The sequence below is a fragment of the Syngnathus scovelli genome, chromosome 5, assembly GCF_024217435.2.
Source record: "Syngnathus scovelli strain Florida chromosome 5, RoL_Ssco_1.2, whole genome shotgun sequence".
NCBI classification, from domain to species: domain Eukaryota; kingdom Metazoa; phylum Chordata; class Actinopteri; order Syngnathiformes; family Syngnathidae; genus Syngnathus; species Syngnathus scovelli.
Window position 1 is genome coordinate 127,188 of NC_090851.1, and position 20,757 is coordinate 147,944.

Genomic DNA, 20,757 nt, shown 5'->3' on the forward strand with positions numbered 1-20,757 from the left:
GTCCTTCTAAAGTTGCCAGTAAAGACAAGCAAGCGGCCACATCTGACGGCCCTCGCATTCCAAGTTATCAAGTTGAGCACATTTGCGCAGTCACGCAAAAGCCCCTCCCGGAGGAAAGGAAACGGCCTGGCCCGGCCCGGAACGGCACCCGCCGACGACAACGACGTGTAGTTCCCGTAACATGGACGCCATCCAAGCCGCGCTTCTCGGAGTAGTCCCAAATACGTTGGCGCTTCATGTTAAAAGGGCGACCATATATTACTTTTTGCCCCTTCACAAGAACTGCTTGTTTTCGAGGGCACACGTAGATGCCGGTAGGGGTCGACACACAGTCGCTTAACTTAGACTACGCCATTATGGCCCCCATCACGTGTCACACCATGAACAAATGCAGCACTGCAGTAATATCAAGGAGTTTGACAGTACAACTGATGACGAATCAAGTCAATCTGGGCACACACAAACGTACACTGCCGTTCCAACCTCTCAAGATGTAGCGAGAAGGAAGGAAGGAGACAAGGCAGAATGAACAAAAGGATGGAAGCGGCAGGAGAAGAAGAGAGCATCAAAGTCCAGCGAGGGAAGTCAAGTGGGAAAGGTAGAAGGAAGGTTGGACAGTGGAGCAAGACGGGAGGAAGCAAAGCAGGAGGAAAGAAAGGATGGAAGAGCAAGAGAGGGAAGGGAACAGGCAAGGAATGCTGTAGCCGGCCTTTCCAGGGGGAGCGGGTGGTTGCCGTGGCAACGGGCGTGCAGCTCAGCGAATGGCCGAGCGCTCGCCGTTTGCGGACAGAAGTGCTGAGTGGGCCGGGCCGGCCCCCCTCCCGCAGTGCTGCCAACCAAAGCGCCCCCGCTCCACCGTCCCCTCCTATTATGATTGGCAGCCGGTGTTTGTGCGCTGAAGCTTCTAGCGTCCGGACGGCCAGCTGGTCATTCCAGTGCAGCGCGGCGCCGGCCCACCACCTAACCCATGTGCGGGGTCAACTGGTAAGAAGGCGCCGTATTCCGTCCGCTTTTTGGGGGGGGGGGGGGGGGGACACCATCTGCCTGCTAGCGTGCAGGTCAAAAGGTCAAGTCAACGCTTCTTCAGCGTTCCCCTTTCCAAGTTGCAGGGCAAAAGCCTTGGATGAGCGCTGCGGGCGGGCGGGCGGGCGGGCAGGCAGGCAGGCAGGCAGGCAGGCAGGCAGGCAGGCAGGCAGGCGACTGGCCACATTTGGATTGGGCGCAAATTGAGATCGACAACACACAAAGTTAGACGCTTGTTAACAACTTGGCCTTGCAGGTTTCCAAAAGGGACGCTGCTGAGGAGCTGGCTGACCAAGTCCAGGCCCCGCCTCCTGCTGCTGATCGCCGGGCTCAAGCGACCTCAGGTGACCCTGATGAGGAGGAAGAGGATGAAGAGAACCAAAGTAGCCAAGGCCACGTAAGCGGTAAATACGGCGGCTGGCGGGAATGGCTCAGAGGGTCCGAGACCCTCGGGAGCGGGCGAGCGCCTCTCGGCCGGCCCGATGAGAGCCGTTGACGTGGCTCTGGCTGGGAGCAACACAGAGAATCGAGACAAGCTAACGCAATGCAATGCAATGCAATGGGGGCTGAAGCCTTTTTGAGCAATTTGTCTTAGCGCTAAGCTCAACATAGCCCTCGCTGGTTTTTGTCTGGAAAGACTCCAGACTCACAGTCCAAGCTCATGTGGCTGTGAACTAAGCCAAAACCTTTGGACGTGGACAAAATAGTCATTTGTCAGCCACCGCCACAATTCCAGTGATCATTTGTGTTTGAAGGTGCAACTTTTCCGTGTTCATCTAGACACCTTCAAAGGGTTTTTGTCGGACTTCCTGTTTGGTGGCGGCGGCGGCTAAATCTTCTGTTTTCTTGCAGAACGTGCAGCCGGATGCCGCACTTTGCTTGAAGCCTCGGCGACGCCACGCGTTGGACCACGTCGACGACGTTCCACAGGCATCCCATCAATAAAATTCCCAGAATGTCAACGGCTCCTTTTGTGCCCACCTTTTTTTATTTGTCATGTGAATTTCAACGCGACGCACAATTGTAGGACGATTCTACTCTCATAATATTAGACCATTTCTTGGGGGGGGAACAATTCTAATGTGTGCTCACAGTCATTATTTCTGTCCTTCCCGCAAAATCAAGTACGGTTCGACACTGTTGTCCCGTCAGCCACGTCAGAAAAGAATGAACGATGACCGTCTGTCTACCGAAAGGCGCCAACGTGTCCAGCACCGGAGTGCGGATGCCAAGCTAACAGGCCGCCCGCGCCCACTTTGCCGCATTTGTCGGCGGGCTAGGATCCCCCCGACAGCGGCGGGTTGGCCACAGCCTCATCATGCCCGACGCCTCGGTATCGCGTGGCCTCCTCTGAAGACAGCGAAGGCTGGAAGTCACGCAGCGCCACGCCAAAGTCCGCCATGGTGAGGCGCAGCGGCGACTCCTCGGAGTCCAAACCTTGACAAAACGGCGGGTGAGGCTTAGCTACGAGCGATGCAAAGCGCCCACCGGCTGCTCCTACCCACCGCGATGGATGGCGTCCACCTTCCTCTTGACGGCGGCCGTCATGGCGTCCGAGCACAGCGCGTACAGGTCGGCGCCGCTGGTGCGGGCGGGGCAACGCTCCAACACCTGCTGCGGGTCCACCGAGGCGTCCAGGTGGAAGCTGAGGGCGAGCCAACCGGTCAAAGCCGCGCCCCGGCGTCCCCGTGTTGGCACTCTTACCTGCGGAGGACGGCGCGGAGCACTTGCAGCTGGGAGGCGCGGTCTGCGTTGATCCCCACGTAGACCAGCTTGTCAAACCTGAACGCAACGCAGCGCTACACTTTAAAACGGGGACGGCACCAATACCGGCCATTCTTTGCAGAGGATCAAGAAGGGAGGGAGGGAGGGAGTTAGGGAGGGAGTACGCTTTGATTGGCGTGTCTGCGCGTGCTGCGGCACCGCTTGTGTTCAAGTAGGAGAAGCTTCCCAAAGCGTGGCTATCCATGCTAATCTTCAGCTTGTCAACATCGTTAGCTTCAAGTCAGTCCTCGGGCAAAGGCCATGTCGACACGTGCGTCGCCCTCCTTCTCTTCTCAAGTGTGAACCCTGACCTTCCGGGCCTGAGCAGGGACCGATCGAGCAGGTCGGGTCGGTTGGTGGCGCCGATGACAAATACTCGGCTGGAGGCGTTCAGAGCGTCCAGCTCGGCGAGCAGCTGAGACACCACCCTGATGGGGTCGGAGGGAGAAGTTAGTCCCCGGCCATAGAACGGCCGCATTAGCGTCAGCACTCTCTCTCTCTCACCTGTCCATCACCCCGCCGGAGTCTCCGCTGCGCCCCCTGCTGGGCGCCAGAGAGTCCAGTTCATCAAAGAAGACCACGCAGGGCGCTGCCGAGCGGGCTCTCTGAAACACTGAACGCAAAGTGTCATCAAGGTAATGCGGGCGGCTAGCCCGTTAGCATTTGGAGCCGCTTCGTCGCAAAGACAGAAAGAAACAGGCGGCGGCGGTTAACGTCAAGCGGCTGGCTCATGAACTGTGGACGTGCACTAGCTTTGTGCAAAGCCCAAAAGCTAGCGGTGCCTGAACACAAATGCTAAAGCGGCACATGCGGACGACCCGACCCGTGGTTCATCCTCTGCCGCCGGCAACAAAATTGCGGCCACTCGCAATACAGGAATTCTTTTGAATTGGTTTCATCCATCAAAAACAAACGTACGGCTCTACTCGGACGCGGACAAAACGCGCAAGGAAAAAACCAAGGGGGGGTGGGTGGGGGGGGGCTGTCTCACCTTCTCGGACGTTCTCCTCGCTCTGACCCACGTACATGTTGAGCAGCTCCGGACCTTTCACGCTGGAAAGACAAATGGGAAGAAATGGAAGGTGAAGTCCAAACATAAATAAGTGCAAAGCTTGCATCAGTGTAGAGTTTGCGGGCGCTCTGACCTGAGGAAGGTCATGGAGCATTCGGTGGCCACGGCCTTGGCCAGCAGAGTCTTGCCCGTGCCCGGAGGCCCGTAGAGCAGAACGCCGGTGCGACTCAGCCTGAGGGACGAGAGCTGCGGGCACCGTAGAGGAAGCTGGACCGTGTCCAGGATGTCCTTCTTCACCTGCTCCAGGCCGCCCACATCCTCCCAGCGCACGGACGGAATCTGGCCACACGCACATGTTGTCGTTTGGTCGGGCGGGGCGGGGCGAGGCGAGGTGTCAGAGATCCCGTGTAGCCGGAACGTGAAGAAGGCTCTTAGCACGGGACGGCCCTCACCCTGGGGGCGCCAGCGGCCTCTGACTGGGCGTCCCGCAAGGTCTGCAGAGCCGACAGGAAGTCCCGCTGACGGACGTTCACGCCGCTGGAGCACAAGTCCTCCTGGCGCCGGGCGGGACTGAAATAGATGCGGGCGGACTCTAAATAGGGCCGCCGACGTTGGCCGGCCGGCCGGCCGGCCGGTCGGACGTCACAGGAGCGAGGCTCACCGAGCCAGGAGCAGCCGTCTGCACGCCGCACGGCCGGCCTCCACCAGCAGGGCGCGCAAGTCACCCAAGGCCAAACCCTACAGGCACACAAGCAATGCTAAATGGTCAACAGACTGAGCGTACTCGCTCAATCATCAATCATCAATCGTCCTGCACGCAAGGTCTTGGTCCAAAGCTCCACTGCACGATGGAACGGGCTTACGCGCGCGTGAGGTGCGGGTATTGTTGATGTCCACTGGGGGTCGCCATTAACAGGCTCACTGTGTGCCCTGACCAGTGCCTGGCCCGGACGTTGACGATCATGCAGACATGCGGGGCGTAGCAAAGTGACATACAGCCGTGACTTTGGCGAGCGTCTCCAGGTCGACGTCGCGTTCGAGGCCAACGTCCCTACTCAGCTGAGTTAGAATTGCCCGGCGCCCGCCCTCGCCGGGGCTCTCCAACGCCACCCGGTGGACAAACGCAGACGCGACGCCGGCGGGCAGCCCACGAGCTTCGCGGACGGTCGCCACCACCGCCACCCTGGAGAGAACACGGCAGGTCGGCGCCGCGGTCCGCTAATGTAGCTCACGAGCGTTGCGCGTCCGTGCGTCACCTGTCGGGGGCATTACGGAGCAGGTGGCAGAGGGCCGCCTGGACGCGGGAGTCGTTGGCGCCCCCGCGAGTCTGCAAGAGGAGCTGCAGGTTCTTCAGCAAAAGGACGCAAGGCTGAAAGGTGTCGGCCCGCTCCAACAAGGAAGTCAGCCGCGCCTCTGTAGCGGCGGGCGTGTCGCCGCACACGCCGACACAGTCCACCTGCGAGTGGCATTGCGGTCGTCAGCGCTCGTGGGGTCGCCGGCTCGGCGAGTGTCGGAGATCGCACCCTGATCAGCTGGAGGTGCAGTCTGGAACTCGACGCCGCCACTGCTGTTGCTTTGCCGCTTCCCGCCGGCCCATGGACCAGGAGCCTGCGCGCCGGGAGGGAGCCCCTGAGAGGGCAGCCACGTTACACCGTCAGCTCAGACGACCACATCCGCCCAAACACCCCCCCCCGGGGGACCGCACCCGTGTCGGTGCGGGCCGAGGATACGTCCGATGGCGTCCACCGCGCGCTCTAGACCCGGCGGGGATGGGCCGCTCCACGGCGCTGCGCTGCGGGGCGCCGAGACGTTGACCGGCGGCCCCTGGAGGCATCCCACGAGTCAGACGGGAGCTTAAAGAAGGCTAGAAGGCTTAAAGGTCACCGTGAAGAGGGACGTGTGCGTTCTGTCGGCCAGATAAAGCCCATCCCCTTCTTGTTCCGTCTGGTCAGCAGGACACACCCGCTGCACCAAAAACAACAGTGCCCGGCACCTGAGTTGGGTCAAAAGTCAAAGGGTTAAGGGTCCACCAGTCACACACCAGTCAAGCGCTCTCCGTTACCTCTGGCCGTCCTCCAGCAGGTCCGGGTGGTTGCGGGCAGGAACCAGAAGAACGTCCCCCAGCGCCACCAGCCTGCACCCACCACATCACATCGGTCCAGCAAGAACTTTCTGCCCGTGACCTCACGCCAGAAACAGGGCGGCGACCCACCTGGGGACGGCGAAGTGCGCGGCCAGCAGGTCGTCGTAGCGATTCGGCAGCCGCTCGGCCGGGGCCGCCACCGGCCGCAGGTGAAGCTCGCCGGCCGGCGGCGGCGGGGCCGAGCCGCGGGAAGTCTCGGAGCCGCCGGGGCCATCCCGGGACGGCGGTTGCCGCCGCCGCCTCTGAAACCCAACAAGCACGCTCGACGGTACGTGACGGATGCCGCCCGCGTGTGTGCGCTTGGCGCGAGTACCCTGAGCCTGATGCGGCAGGCGGCGCCCACGCTTTGCCGTCCTCCCGTCAGGTTGAACCACAACGTCTCCGACACACAGGCGCCGTCGCCCGCCTGGTCCGAGCGGATGGCGACGAGGACGGCCGCTCGCCATCTGCCCGCCGGGCCCGTCGACCGCAGCTCCACCCACTCGCCGTCAAACAGCCCCAGCCTGAGCAGCGTGCGCCCGCCAACGTAAAGACTGCCGTCCGGGTCGGCATCGCCGCGGCCGTCGTCTGCCTCCAGCCACCGCCTCACGTCCGTCACGCGCACGTCCAGCCGCCGCTCGGGCTCCTCCGGGACGCCGCTGAGCCCCAGACGCCGGTCCAGGAGCGAGCAGTCCCCTCCCAGGCGGGCGGCGCGATGAGCAAAGTCCGAAGCGCACAGGCGGAGCTCCCTCGAGGGCGGGCCCGGCCCGGCCGCGTCCGGCCGGTCGGCCAGAATCACGGCGGTACGGGGCGTGACGCGACCCTGAGTGACCGGGCAGCACGACAGCACCAGCACGTCGGGTATCTGTGCAAAAAGAAGAGATGAACCAACCGCTCGGTGAATGGTATCCAAATTGACACTGCCTTCCAGTTGAGTGCAAAATCCTTTTCACGACAGAGACCGACCGGGCAGCTTTTGGTGCCAGAAGCTCAAGTCAAAGACTTTGACGGGAACCGCCGAGGGCTCTCAAAACAACAGCTCTGGCATCCCCTCACTCGTATATTGTGGCTCAAACGGAAAAGGCAGAGCAGAACAGAGGAGAGGAGAGGAGAGGAGAGGAGAGGAGAGGAGAGGAGAGGAGAGGAGAGGAGAGGAGAGGAGCTAGCAGCTCATGGCCGCTCACAGTTGCCTGCGGCTACCCGCAATGCATTGCCAGCAAAACCAAAACTCGGGCCACATAGGTGTGCATTTGCAGTTTCTCCGACATGTATTCAACTGGAAATGATTTTCTAAAATGTTCCCTCATCAGTAGGCAGATTATCTCGAGCAGTCGGCAGTCAGTGTTTCGCACAGTTCAATGGGGACAGAAGGTCAAGGTTGTCTGTCCACTTTCCACAAAATATCATACCAAAAAGAAGAGCACATTTTGTGAAGCTATATCTCGAGCGACATTTGTGAGGAGGCTGAGCAGGGGCGCTCACCTGTCCCGGCCGGTCCCCGAGCAGCGGCTCTCCTCGCCGGGCCAGCAGACAGCTTTCATCCCGGCAGAGCTCCAGCAGCTTCGCGGCGAGCCCGTCGGCGTCGTCCCGCGCCATAGAGCGTCCTCCGCGGACACCCAGCACCACCTCGTCCAAGTTTACGGGCAGCACTGGCCACGCAATACCGCGGATCCCCGCCGTCGGGAAGCCGCGGATCCGCAGCAAGAAGCCGCTGGCAAAGAGCCTCACCGAGCCCGGCCCCGGCGGGGGACAGGCGGCCGCGGCTCGGCCGAAGCCCGCCGCCGCCGCCGCAGCCACCTCTTCACCGCTGAGCGCCCGAAGACGAAGCAGGACGGCGGGCTGGCGAGGGCTCGAAGGAGGCCGTCTCGGGGTGAACAGGACGGTCGGGGGCCCCGCGTGGTCGCGAAAAAGGCTACGTAGCTGCCATTCGGTGCCGAGCACGTCCAGGGGACTCGCGTGGTCAGGGAAAGGCTCCAGCCTCAATAATTCCACCTGCGCGGCCATCTTGCTCCAACTTTCACATCGTGACGTATCGCCTTCCGCCCAATAGAAGACGAGCTTTTTCCTTACGTCAGAGCCACCGCGAGTCCGTCATTGTCCCGCCCGCTTCCACTTTATTTATTTTTTCAATTTCATATTATGACTCGCTGAATTTCCAAGTAACTTTCATGTGGGGGTTTTGTTACAATTTGTAACAAACATTTGTAACAAAATCAACACATTCGACAGGCCCTCCCAACACAGAAAGACAACCCGAAAGTTTTTTTTTTTTTCCCCCTTCAGGTATTTCCCACCCCAAATTATATTAGCTGGTTCCGCTTGTATGACTGTTCTACCTGTCAACTGGGCTCTTGGGGGGCTGCTTCTGCTTCTGCTTCTGCTTCTGCTTCTGCTTCTGCTTCTGCTGTTGCAGCGAACGCGTTTCCGTGACTGATGAAGGCGCGGCCGAATGGACCAACGGTGCGCATGCGCGGTGCTGATGATGCTGGAAGATGAAGATGGAGCTCAGGAGGCAAGGGTGACGATGATGTTTGCTGGTTCGGAGCAGTCCGGACGGGAAACAACAAGAAGGTCAGACGAACAACAACTCAAATTCCGATGTGTGTGTGTGTGCGCGCGCGCGCGTGTTTTGCTTATTGGCCTGAACGTGCACGTAAAGGCAACAACAACGACTCGTTGGTCGTTTGGAAGCAGGCCGAGGAGGCAGCATGAGGCGTTCAGGTGCCGCTCGGTTGCGCGGGACAAGGGAGCCCCCTGATGGGGCCAGACTCACCCGCTCCGCAACCGCAATCACCCCCCAAAAAAATTGGCCGAAAACGCTGTCACTCCCTGTCAAAACAAGTTTGAGGTGCTTTGGTTCACCTCTAGACAACGGCAGTGTGTGAAGGGATCAACATTTACGTAGGATGGGAGAGCAAGAGTTTAAAGTGGACAGAACTTGGTCCAAATATTATATTTGATCAGAATCTTTGGCTGGCACGAATGCCAATTATTTGCGTTTATTTATTTGTCTGGTCGCATTGGAGCCCCAGTGTTTCTGTGGGCGCGTTGTTGGAGGAAAACGTTCTGAAGCAGAGCAGTGGCGGCGGGCTGTCTTTTTTTTTTTTCTCTCTCTAGCATTATTATTGTGAAAGGGGGTAGCGGAAGCTGTTGCGGCGCTCGTCAGGTGACTTGACGCTGGTGTTGCTGGGCTGCAGTGCGGACAAAACGCTGATGCGGTTCTGCGGTTCTGGATTGGTGCACATCCCGCGCCTCTCCCATCAGAACCACGGACCGCAGGCACATTCTGGTTCCGGTCCACCCGGACCAGAACCGGGAGCGCAATTGTGCGTACCGCCGTCACACCGAGCCGTGCCGGGTCCGCTGCGGGAGCGGAACCGAGCTGTGGGTGGGGGTTCTTCTCTCGTGAATTCCCAATGAAGACTCCCAAGAGGCGGAAGCGGAGGAGCGCCAGGTAGGTTGAAGCGCCGCAGTCGGCGCTGCGGGGGTTCTACCGCCGGGACGGGCGGTGCCGGTCAACGGCATGTTTCATTCATGAGTCGGGTCAGGCCGGGCCACATTTATCGAGCGGCGGATGCGTGGCTGCGCGTGCGCAGTGAGGCCGCATGACTGTGCAGTGGGTTTGCGTGCGAGTTTGGACTTGACTGCCGACGATGGCGCGAGCAACTGCGTTGACGGACGGACGGACGGACGGACGATGATGATGTTGATGATGATGATGTTCTGAGCCCAGTGGCAATTTCCTTTGTAATGCGCGGTGCCGCCTGAGAGAGGGAAGGTCACGGGCATTTTCAGCCGAGCTGCTCGTGTGCGGAGACTTCTCCGGATTCGGGACATTTTTGGATGTTGTGGGCCGTAGATGACGAAATGACCGAGTGGCTGGCTGGCTGGCTGGCGGTTGTACGTTGAGAAACATCAACGCCTGGACTTTATTCTCACCCCGTTTGGTCAAGTGCGAGCCTCTCGGGGTGCTGCGTGCTTTTATGCACAATCATGACGCGCATCTGTTTGGAGAGACAAGATCCACGTGGGCAAGTCATGTTGGCTGGCGTGTCGACGGGAATGCATCGCTGTGGCATGGAAGCAATCATTGTGTTGGCTTTTTATTGACATTTCAGACCAAAGTCCCAACTTAGCTCCTCACCAAGTGAATCCAAGTGTACGTTCCACATTCCGTGGCCACACCGAGCTAGCTAACAGTGTTGATTGAGCAATCACAGCTAACAACCTCGCATCTCTCCCCGAAAGAGCATTCCGTTCCATCGCCATAGCACCGTTTTAGAATGGAAGAATGGGGTCGGACTCCGTTCGGTGCCATTACCATTGGATCGGTGTGGCTTTTGTCACGTTCGCCGATACGCAAGGACGCGGCAACTCATTCACAGCAATTGAATAGGTACTGGACATGTGGCCCTCATTGGCCGTCACGTGTGGGCGGGCCCCGGTTAACCGCCATCTTTTTGGTTCGTAGGCCGTCCGAGGAATTGTTGTGAGCTGGCGCTCAGAACGATGGTGAGCTGGGAATGATGCCAAGTGGCTAGCTGGCTTCTGCACCCGCCCGCCCGCCGGCCCCCACCCCGACCGCCTTGCCCGCCCAAAGGGGGGGTGGGGATGAGGTGTCACGACCACAGAGTTCCTCCACGAGGACCCGCAAACGCGTACGCACTTGGCTCAGGACGTCGGATCGGGTTGGACCGCGTTGGCTCGGGAGGGGCTCGGAGCAAGGCCCGCCGCTTGCGCCAATCTGGGCCGTTCTTTCCTTGCTGTATTGTCACAAAGGAGCGTTTGGACCGTGTTTTGTCCAGCGGCAGGCAGAATAATGACGTCCCGATCTACCAAATGTGGACGAAATTGCGCTCTTTGGCACAACTTTGTTTGACTTTGCTCCAATTGCTCCCATTTGAACAGCCGTTTCATTGCGGACAAAGCATCCAAATCATGTGGCGAAAGCGACTCGAGCCAGAGTCACCGTTTGAGTCAGTGGGGCCGAGCAAAGAAGCGCCTTTTCTTTGGCCGAAGGATACTCTGTGGTCCGGCCCTCTGCCGCCATTGGTCATCTGCTTGGCACAGATGCGGAGAAGCCTCGTCCCCGCCCCCGGCGCTGCCGCATGCGAGGCGCCCGAACGCAGCCGCGTGCTTGACGACCGATGCGTACGGCCGGCGGCAATGAGATGAGGGAGGCCTCCCTGGCTGGCGGGCGGGCTCCAGACTTTCAATTCTTTGCGGGGAATTGAAAGCGACAGTGTGGGGCGCCCCCTGGCCATGTTTTCTTGTCAAAGGGGATTGACGTTTGCGCTTCCAACTCATTCGCAGAGGATCTCCATATCGTGACAGTCAACCCGAGCTAAGTCAGTGAGTACGAAGCCCCCCCCCCCCCCCCCCCCCCCCCCCGCACCGCCCCTCCCCCCTTGCATGCTGTGATTTGATAAACGCAGGCGCTAAGTAGGCACGAGCAATTAGCGCAGTTACCAGCCGGCCGCTCGACTCGGACGGACGGCACTCGCCGGCTCCAGCATTTGAAAAGCCGCGCGGCGGGGTTGACTGTACTTTTTCGATTGGCCGCTTTAACTCCGACCGCAGCGCACGGCCCGCAATGCCCCGCCCCGCCCCGCAGCCGACGGAACCAGGTCTCGCCCTGTTAGCGGCTAACGCTGTCGCCCCGCAGATCAATGGCTCGTTCAAGCTGGGAGCTGCTCGCGTTCTTCACGGGTGGCAGATGCAGTGCCTAGGTCCCGCCCACCAGGACAACGCCAACATGAACGGGACGGCCGAGCAGGCCGACATCCTGCCGCCCAACTGCATGGTCAAGGACCGATGGAAAGTGGTCAGTGAGCGCAAATGGCGTCGCACGCAAAAGGAAACAATCGGTGTCGTTAACGGGCGTCCGTTTTTGGCGGCGTGGTGGCAGCTGAAGAAGATCGGCGGCGGCGGTTTCGGCGAAATCTACGAGGCGCTGGATCTGTTGACTCGGGAGAACGTGGCCCTCAAGGTGGAGTCGGCCCAGCAGCCCAAACAGGTCCTCAAGATGGAGGTGGCCGTGCTCAAGAAGCTGCAGGGTGAGCTCCGGCAACATGCGCACGTGGGGGGAGGGGGGCTGGCTCACATCTCAAGGTTGTCCTTTGTGCGTGCGCGCGTGCGCAGGTAAAAACCACGTGTGCAAATTCATCGGCTGCGGCAGGAACGATAAATTCAACTACGTGGTGATGCAGCTTCAGGTGAGAGGCTTTTGAGCCTAACCCCGACCTCACTCACGAGCTCTCCCGTGCGCCGTCAGGGTCGCAACCTGGCCGACTTGCGGCGCAGCCAGCCTCGAGGGACCTTCACCATGAGCACCACGCTCAGGCTCGGCAAGCAGATCCTGGAGTCCATCGAAGCCATTCACTCGGTCGGATTCCTCCACCGGGACATCAAACCTGTAAAGGCCCGCCGTCGCGTTAGCACGTTAGCGCGGGATGTCCGTTGTGAGCGTTTGCTTCTTGTGCTGTGATGGGCGCAGTCCAACTTTGCAATGGGTCGCCTGCCGTCCACGTACAGGAAGTGCTACATGCTGGACTTTGGTCTGGCCCGCCAGTACACCAACACCACCGGCGAGGTCCGGCCGGTAAGACGCCGATGCGATGCTAACACTTGTTAGCTTTCCGCTAGCATGCTGACATGTTTGTGTTTCCGTTGCCTCACTTTGGAATTCTTCTTCTGACGACGACGACAACGATTGTTATTATGATTTGTGTCTTTTTCATTTTTGTTGCGCACGTGTGTTGAATGTGCTTTTTGTTTTTCTTTCAGTTGGTTCCTTTGGACTTTTGATTTTGACGTGCATGCCTTCCTTCGTCATCCCCATGGTTACCGGAGATGTGAGTGGTTTCCATAGCAACAGAGGGAGGGCGGGAGAGAGGCAGGGAGGGGTGCAAGTGCATCACCCGTCACCTTTAGCTCAGTTAGTTAGTTGTCCATTTTGTGAAAAAGATCAGCTGAGTCAGCACTTCAAACAGCCATAGCCTTTCCGTCGTCGCGAGGAGCTTTGCCGTCCAATGGGTGACGGCGCTTTTGTGTTCCAGCCCAGGACGGTGGCGGGTTTCCGCGGGACGGTCCGTTACGCTTCGGTCAACGCGCACAAAAACAAGGTGAGGGCTGATTGAGCGGCGAGCGGACGACGGGTGGCCTGACTGGCGTGTCTTGGCAGGAAATGGGTCGCCACGACGACCTGTGGTCGCTCTTCTACATGTTGGTGGAGTTTGCCGTCGGCCAGCTGCCTTGGAGGAAAATCAAAGACAAGGTGAGCTCAAAACCATGGTGACAATTTGGATTTTCAAAAATCCTGCAGCGGACCTTAGTCTAAACAAAAAAGCGGTCCCGCTCCCATCCCGGAGGCCACCTGGAGTTCACGTTCCCGTTGACTTTGAGCCCGTTTGGCGCCCAGCCTTTTGGTTTCCAGCCCAAATGCACGTCCGTTTGGTTTTGCTCTTGCTCTTTGTGGGTTTGCCGTCTCACGCGGTCTCTGTGGTTTAGGAGCAAGTGGGTCAAATCAAAGAGCGTTACGACCACCGCATGCTGCTCAAACACATGCCGTCCGAGTTCAACGTCTTCCTGGACCACGTCCTCGCCCTCGACTACTACACCAAACCCGACTACCAGGTGAGCGGCCGGGCCGGGCCGGGGCGGGGCGGGGCGGGATTTGCGCAATGAGCATCCCATCAGCGGCTTCCCTCCAGCGGCTAGCGCTCCACTCGAGTACGCTTCTGTGCAGCTTCTGATGTCAGTGTTCGAGAGCAGCATGAAGGAACGGATCATCACGGAGAACGAGCCTTTCGATTGGGAGAAGGCGGGGAGCGACGTCACCGTGTCCACCAGCGCCTCCACCCAACCGCAGCACAACACGCGGCCCACCGCCGCCATGCTGGGGTAAGGCGAGCTGCCAGCGAGCTGCCAGTGAGCTGGCATCCGCGAGCGAGCTGCCAGCCGTGAGCTCGTTTCTGACCCGGGCCATCGCAGGGCCATCGTGACGCCGGTGCCCGGAGACCCCCAGCGCGAGAACACTGATGACGTCCTTCAGGACGAGCACCTGAGCGACCAGGAGAACGCTCCGCCCCCGCCGGCCCGACCCCTCGGCGAGTCGCTCGGCCAGCGTGGCGGCGAGCCCGGCGAAGCCTGGGAGGACACTGACTTCAATCGCAACAGACTCAGGATCAGCTTGAACAAGGTTAGGGTTAGGGTTAAAGGCTCGCTGGGCTGGGCTGGGCTGGGCTGGGCTAGGCTAGCATAAATCATCACGGTGTCCGTAGGAGGAAGAGGCCCCGGGGCACGCCGCCTGTCCGGTGTCGCCGGTTCGGGGCGGAGCTCCCGATTCACCGACGGGCCAGGGGCGGTCCTTACGATACCGCCGAGTCAACAGCCCCGAGTCGGAACGTCTGTCCGCCGCCGAGGGACGCGGGGACGCCTACGGACAGAGGTGATGGGTTTGCCTCCAGTGCTAATGCGCACACACAGCACGCAGCTTGCTGAAGCGGGGTGCGGCCACACGTGTTTCAGGTCTCGTATGGACATGCTGGGCTCTCCTTCGCGCCACGTGTACTCGTCGCAGCCGGCGCAGATGCTGTCGGTGGACCCCGGTTGCCGCGGCGATCGGCAGGCCAGCGGCAGACAGGAAGTGTCGGCGGCGTCGGCCGACCAGGAGGCTCACAGCAACGCTTTCATCCGCTCCGTGCCGCTCGCCGAGGAAGAGGACTTTGACAGCAAGGAGTGGGTGATCATCGACAAGGAGGCGGAGCTTCGAGACTTCCACCCCACCACGTCGGGCACCACCGACGAGGAGCCCGAGGAGCTGCGCCCGCTGGAGGAGCAGGACGAGCGAAGGAAGACCAGGGCGGGGCCAGGTGAGCCGCTTTGGTAGCCCGCGTGCGTGTCTGCGCCGCTTACGTTTGTCGTGTTGCATTCAGAGCCGGTGGTCCGCCCCAAGACGCAAGGCCGGGGATTGCTCATGCTCACCGAGGAGGAGGCGGCGGCGCGGAGGAGCTTTGGTGCCGGCGCCAGCCCCGCCCACTCGGCGTGTCACTCGCTGCCGTCGGCGCGCCCTCGGCGGAGAGAGTCGGAGCCCAACGGACCGCACCGGCCGGTAAGAATTGGGAGCTACTTTGCTGGAGTGCAAATTTGGTCCTCGGTCAGACCTACTTCACCTCTGACCACACTGTCAAGGTTTGCTTCTGTTTCAATCTGGTTAGCCGGCCACTTCTCTCGTCTCGTCCAGCCCTGTTCTCGTGCTTCTGGTTCTCTGCACGTTCTCGAAAGCTTTCGCGCCTCCCAATAGTTGAGGCTTCCCTTTGATCGCATTTCAAAGTGGAAAGGGTTGGCAAAATGGGTTGCGCCCGCCCAAGCCGGCGAGCCCTTTTTCAGAGTGCAGCACGCTGTATTGCTGACAGGTTGCACACAAGCGCCCGCCCGCCCGCCCGCCTGCCTGCCCGAGGCTTTGACAACGGAAATGGCCGTCCACGTGGAAAGCGCGTCTTTCGAGCTCTGTCGAGGTCATCGGCCGGGCGGCTTTTGAGGCAAAGCGCACTTCAGGATGAAGTGATGGTCTCCCTCTTCCTCTTCCTCCTCCTGGCCCTCCCATCTTGTGCGTTCCGCTCGTGGTCTTTGCGACGCTAAGGACAGGCTCCGCCCCCCTCGTCACCCTCAACCAATCAGCCGAAAGGCTTCCAATCAGCTGCGTCCCCGCCTGATTGGCTCAGGGAGGGGAAGGGGAGGAGCCGAGGACAGGAAGCCACGTCAAGGGCGTGTATTGGATTTGCCAAACAAAACAAAAGGCTTCCGCCGGCTAACCTCCTTCCCCTCTCTGTGATTGGTCTGTTTGCAGCCGGACGAGGACCGCCCCCAGCCGCGGCCCAATCAGCTGAGGCGCTTGGCCTCCTACATCTTCTCCTCGTCCACCCTGGAGACCGAGCACTACCCCCACGGGGGGGGCGCCGCCTTCATCCAGAGGAGCCGCTCGGCCGAGAGCAGCCCCGCCCACGCCGCCGCCGCCGCCGGATGGTGGCGGCGGCACGGGGGCGCGGCGGGAGCCGGCGGGGGCTGCGGCGGGCCCGGCGGCGGGGCCGCCAGCGCCGTCGCCGGGCCCGCCCGCGCTAGACACTCGACGCTCAACGCGTCGCGTTCGCAGCTGCAGCACCTGTTCACCAAATTCATCAACAAGAAGAGCAGCTGAAAGAAACGGCGAAACCCGTCTGAAAGGAACGGCGAAACACGTCTCGTCTCGCCTCGCCTCGCCCGCCTCGCCTCCCCCTCACCCATACACAGCGCGACAGAAGCCGGTGCTGACGATGCAATAAACGAGTCCCGCAAACGTGTTGCACAAGCTCAACGCTCAGACAGGAAGTCCCTGTGAAGAAACAGGAAGTGGACTTTGTGGAGTCTTCCTGTGACTTTTTTTTTGGTGTTCCTCGGAGTGCGCTGGACCGGCCGGGAGTGACCAAAACCACAAAACACGCCACTTGCACACGTACGCAAAGATGAAGCTCGAGGTTAAAGGACAAAAAGACACACGTTACGTTGACAGTTTGCATCTTTGGCGTTTTGTAGCAGAAACACTCCACTTTATTCTCATCCTTTTTGTATTTTTTTTTTCTTTTTTAAAGGATTCCTGCTTCAGTCGGGACGGGAGTGACACGAGCATGCTAGTGTGTGGCTGCTGGCACGGTCGCAGGAGACATTGCGGTCACTCGTGCTAAAGCTAGCGTGTGGTTCTTGGAACGCGTGTGAGCGAGCGAGCGAGCGAGCGAGCGTTCGGTTTGTCACTGCTGCACTTTATCGCCGTCGTCATCCGCACGGACGCAATAATGCTACAGCGCATGTACGTACGTGAGTCACGCTGTGACTGTTGGAGCTCCTGGCCATTCACCGATCTGGAAACGGGGCTTCCGTATATCTATCTATATATATATATATCCCAAACACGTTCCGTTCCACATTTTTAAGGGCTAAACTGGGTGAATATGCACCACTTCCTGTTTGCGTTTTCGCCGCCGCCGCTTCACTTTGCTAATATAGAATGTATAAGCTCAAATAGGCTAGCTGCTACTTTTACGTTGCACGCGCAGAGCCACGCGCCACATGGCGAAGGAGGCGGAGTTACGTGACGTTAGGACGCTGCTAACACTACGAAGTGCCGCTACTCCCTCACTCACTCACTCACTCACTCACTGACTTCCTACCTCCCTCCCTCCCTCACTCACTCACTCACTCGCAACGTGCTTTGTTCCCATGCCCGCTTAGCACTCGACTGTTTGCGTGGTGAAAGTCAGCAATGTTTTGCAAAGTCGAATGTGACATTCCCATCGTATTCCAAACATACCTCAAGTAGAGCAATGATCCTAGCGGGAGACATTTTGTACCTTCTTCCATCCATCCATCCATCCATCCATCCATCCATCCATCCATCCATCCATCCATCCATCCATCCATCCATCCATCCATCCATCCATCCATCCATCCATTTCTCTCGATTGTTTTGGGATTACAGGGTGATGAAATACAAGCAATGTGTGTTTTTGCACTACGTTAGCCCAAGAGCAAGAAGGAATCTAAAAGGTGAACTCCATAGCTAGCTAGCTAGCTAGCTAGCTAGCTAGCTAGGCGAACACTCATTAGCATTCATTAGCTAAGCACCGTAGCCAAATGCTCACGTTATCAAGTTGCTGTAGCATTAAGATGGGAAGCGTTTCCAATTGTCATGCACGCCTGGATTGGTAGGCCAAATACGTCATCGCCGTCCGTTTAATGAAGGATGACTCCAAACGGTTCACAAATGCATCGAAGCATCCGAATGAATCATCAGTGGAGTGCGCAAGCATGGGATTCAATTCTCGAGGGATTCTTTTTTTGGAGCGAGTGGGCGGGCCACATGCTATTAGCGCAAGCTATGGCGTTTTGGGTGACCGCCTTTCATTCATGGCTCCGCCGTGACTTGGCTTGACTTCCAAATGACTTGCTCATAATTCGGCTCCAACAGATGCCGGGCGGGCGGGCAGGCGGGCGGCCGGCCGGCCGGTGCTCGTTCCCACCCACCGTCGATCCCCTTTCTCAACCAACCGCTCGGTCGGTAGGTCGGTCGGTCGGTGATGGCTTTGGCCCAATTTGATCGGGTGTTAGCGCTCAGCTAACACGGGCAAATTCTCTTTTGGTTCTTGAGCCCACTTGAAGGAGCCGAGCAATGAGCAGCTCTGAATTGTCCAGCGTGTCCCGTTTTCTTTCTCCACTCATGTTTCTTTCATTTGGCAAGAACAAACGTCACGAGCTTCGGCCTGCTCTTTTTCAAGCTACGCTGCGGGGATCAAGTAGTCGAATGTCTTTTGTTTTGCAATAAAATGTAATAACTGGGAAGAATTGCTTTTTTTTTTTTTTTTTTTCCTACCAAAGCCAAGCATGAACTTTTGTATACCCACGTCGTAGAAAGCAGTTGACCTCTCCGAGCATGCAAACCAGGATGGAGATGACCGACACGTAGTATGTTGATGAAGAAAACTGCAATTTGCATTTTTGTGCCTTTTTTATTGCTTTGTCAAGTCATCAGACAATCCTGAGCAGCTGGTGTACCAAGAGAATCGCATTAAAACAAAAGATTTGGTGGGGGAGGAAAATGACCACACGTCTGCTGGGCTCTTTTCTCTTCTCCTTCTGTATATGCGCCGGCCGCCCTTTTGTGTTGCGCCAACTGCAAAAGCTCGAAGATGGGCGCAGAAAGGCCATGTGCTCAAACAGCCTCAGGCCAGGCCAGGCCAGGCCAGAACTTTGCTCTTTGGACCTAACGGCAGCCGCCGCGTGTGTCTTTCAGGTGGCCGCCTCGGCCGCGGCCTCCTCGCCGCCAGCCTCACCCGTGGCCTCCTCCTCGCCGCCAGCCTCGCCCGACTACCGCACCAAAGGCGACGGCGACGAGCGCGAGCGCTTCCACATCTTGCCCAAGCTGCAGGCCAAGCGCGGCGACTTCCTGACGGTGATGCTGACGGGGAGTCTCCCGCAGCGGCGCGCCTTCACCGCCGCCGCCAGCGACGACGCCCCGCAGGAACCCGTCGGCCCCAAAGACGACGACGTGACCAAGAGCCAGTCCGACAGCGAGGCCAGTCCCAAGAGCTCCGAGCGCAGCCAGGACGCCGCGCCTTCCACGCTCATGGCCGAGGACCAGCGCGGCGCCAGGGAGCACCCTTCCGAGGCCGACCCCGACCTGGAGGACGCCTCCAAGACCTTGGTCCTCTTCTCCCCGGGTGACACTCGCAAGTCCCCCTCAGGGGAGCAGGCGGCCGAGGGCGAATTGTCCACCCCTTCGGGAGCCATCCCCCGCCAGGAACGGGACTCCGAGATGGCTCGCCCGTCAGAGACGGCTCGCCCGTCAGAGACGGCTCGCCTGTCAGAGACGGGTCGCCTGTCTCCCGCCGCTCTGCGACTGGACGCGCGGCCGCCCACCCCTGTCGCGCCAGCGTCGCCCCCCTTTACCAAAGTGGAGCGTACCTTTGTCCACATAGCAGAGACCTCCCACCTGAATATCATGTCTTCCAACGGGCACGCCGCTCGGGAGACGGAAGGCCCGGGACCCGAGCTTCCGGTCCGAGATGCTTCGGAGCCGTCCGAGGGCCGTCCGGCCGAGACGAGCGTCTTTTCATCGGAACCTCCGCATTCGGCCGAGCCTCTGCGCCAAAAATCATCCAAGGAGGAAGCCTCTCCGACGCGCACCAAAGCAGAACCTCCCGTGGCCCTCGAGAGCAAAATCAGGAGCAGAATTCCTCTTCTGATCTCAGAGTCCGAGGTGCGGCGCTCCCCGTCGGCCCGGGCTCGCCTTCAGCGACACGGCGACGTGGACTCGCCCCGGGTGCTGGTGCGGAGGCAACAGAGTCGCTGGATGCGGAGGCGCCTCTGCTCCGGGACCTCGTCCTCGTTGTCCTCGGGGGACGGCGAGTATCGCGGGCCCTCGGAAAGCCTGTCTGCCGCCGGATCGGAGGAGGACACGCGAGCCTCGGATCGAGCGGAGAGGAACTCCGGCGTCACTCGCTCAGACCGGCGGGACCGGGTGGGGTCCGGGAGCCGGATCCCGAGGCCTATCGGAAGACCTCCCGGAAAAGCGCCCGCCGCTCAGTCTCCTCTGGTGTCGTCGTCTGCATCATGCTCCACTCCCAGGTTGAGTCTTGTTCTTCCAAAGACTCTGCAGTCGTCCCTGTCTTGATTGTGCTTTTGTGTCCGCAGGAAGCAAAGGAGTCAACCAAAGTCTGCAGCCAGATCGTCGTCTGCGTGCCCACGCACGGCCGGCGCTGCCTGCGTCCAGTCCGGCAGCCCTCGTGCGCCCCTGCCAGTCCTCTCGGGGTCCCGCCGCAGCCTTAGCTCGACCCACTGCAGGAACGACAGCCCGTCCCCTCTGAGAGGGCCGCCGCTGTCTGTTCGCGCCCCGACCGTGCCCGTGCTGCCGCCCAGGAATCTGGCGGCGGCCATGCGGCGCAGCGCCTCGCAAGAGCCGGCGTCGTCGGGTGGCGTCGCCTCCGCCAGGTGGTCCCGCTTCAAAACGTCAGTCAAAGGCAGCTCCAGGGAGAAGGCCCTGTCCGCTAGATAATACTAAAGATCTCCACTTTCTGTTTGCCCTGTGGACTTTCTGAACTTCTCTGGCGGTGGCTGACTCAGCATGCTTCAATCCCCACGAATGCTGTAAATAATCCGTCATATTTATCCAATCATTAATCAATCCATTTCCCTCGAGACGACTGTGGCTCTTCTTTCTGCCAACCATGCAGGCAGCCGTAACGCACGTAGCGGCCCAGTACGTGGCCGTCGACCTTGGTGTAGGCGCTGGGCTGGTGGGTGGGAG

General features: G+C 59.7%; 2 protein-coding genes and 1 long non-coding RNA gene across 3 annotated transcripts; 2 read left to right on the plus strand and 1 right to left on the minus strand.

Annotated features, from left to right (window-relative positions):
- Positions 1–38: 38 nt before the first annotated feature.
- On the plus strand, positions 39–1,985 carry LOC125968516 (uncharacterized). Its single transcript, XR_007481330.2, has 3 exons — positions 39–984; positions 1,280–1,427; positions 1,876–1,985. It is a non-coding gene; the product is annotated as an uncharacterized lncRNA (long non-coding RNA).
- A 4-nt stretch (positions 1,986–1,989) lies between these two features.
- On the minus strand, positions 1,990–8,379 carry pex6 (peroxisomal biogenesis factor 6). Its single transcript, XM_049719593.2, has 18 exons — positions 7,404–8,379; positions 6,256–6,786; positions 6,012–6,184; positions 5,862–5,933; positions 5,684–5,792; positions 5,505–5,623; positions 5,323–5,428; positions 5,056–5,255; positions 4,796–4,982; positions 4,461–4,537; positions 4,252–4,369; positions 3,933–4,138; positions 3,779–3,840; positions 3,292–3,400; positions 3,099–3,215; positions 2,728–2,805; positions 2,529–2,668; positions 1,990–2,460 (listed from the first exon to the last, which is right to left on the minus strand). The coding sequence occupies exons 1-18, from the start codon at positions 7,923–7,925 to the stop codon at positions 2,300–2,302; spliced, it is 3,087 nt and encodes a 1,028-aa protein (XP_049575550.1). The 5' UTR covers positions 7,926–8,379; the 3' UTR covers positions 1,990–2,299.
- A 1,005-nt stretch (positions 8,380–9,384) lies between these two features.
- Positions 9,385–20,648, plus strand: ttbk1a (tau tubulin kinase 1a). Its single transcript, XM_049719592.2, has 16 exons — positions 9,385–10,433; positions 11,587–11,745; positions 11,830–11,977; positions 12,063–12,136; positions 12,196–12,336; positions 12,418–12,522; positions 12,980–13,045; positions 13,105–13,197; positions 13,431–13,556; positions 13,669–13,823; positions 13,914–14,121; positions 14,204–14,370; positions 14,451–14,794; positions 14,858–15,033; positions 18,745–20,078; positions 20,145–20,648. The coding sequence occupies exons 1-16, from the start codon at positions 10,431–10,433 to the stop codon at positions 20,503–20,505; spliced, it is 3,660 nt and encodes a 1,219-aa protein (XP_049575549.1). The 5' UTR covers positions 9,385–10,430; the 3' UTR covers positions 20,506–20,648.
- The last annotated feature ends 109 nt before the right edge of the window (positions 20,649–20,757 follow it).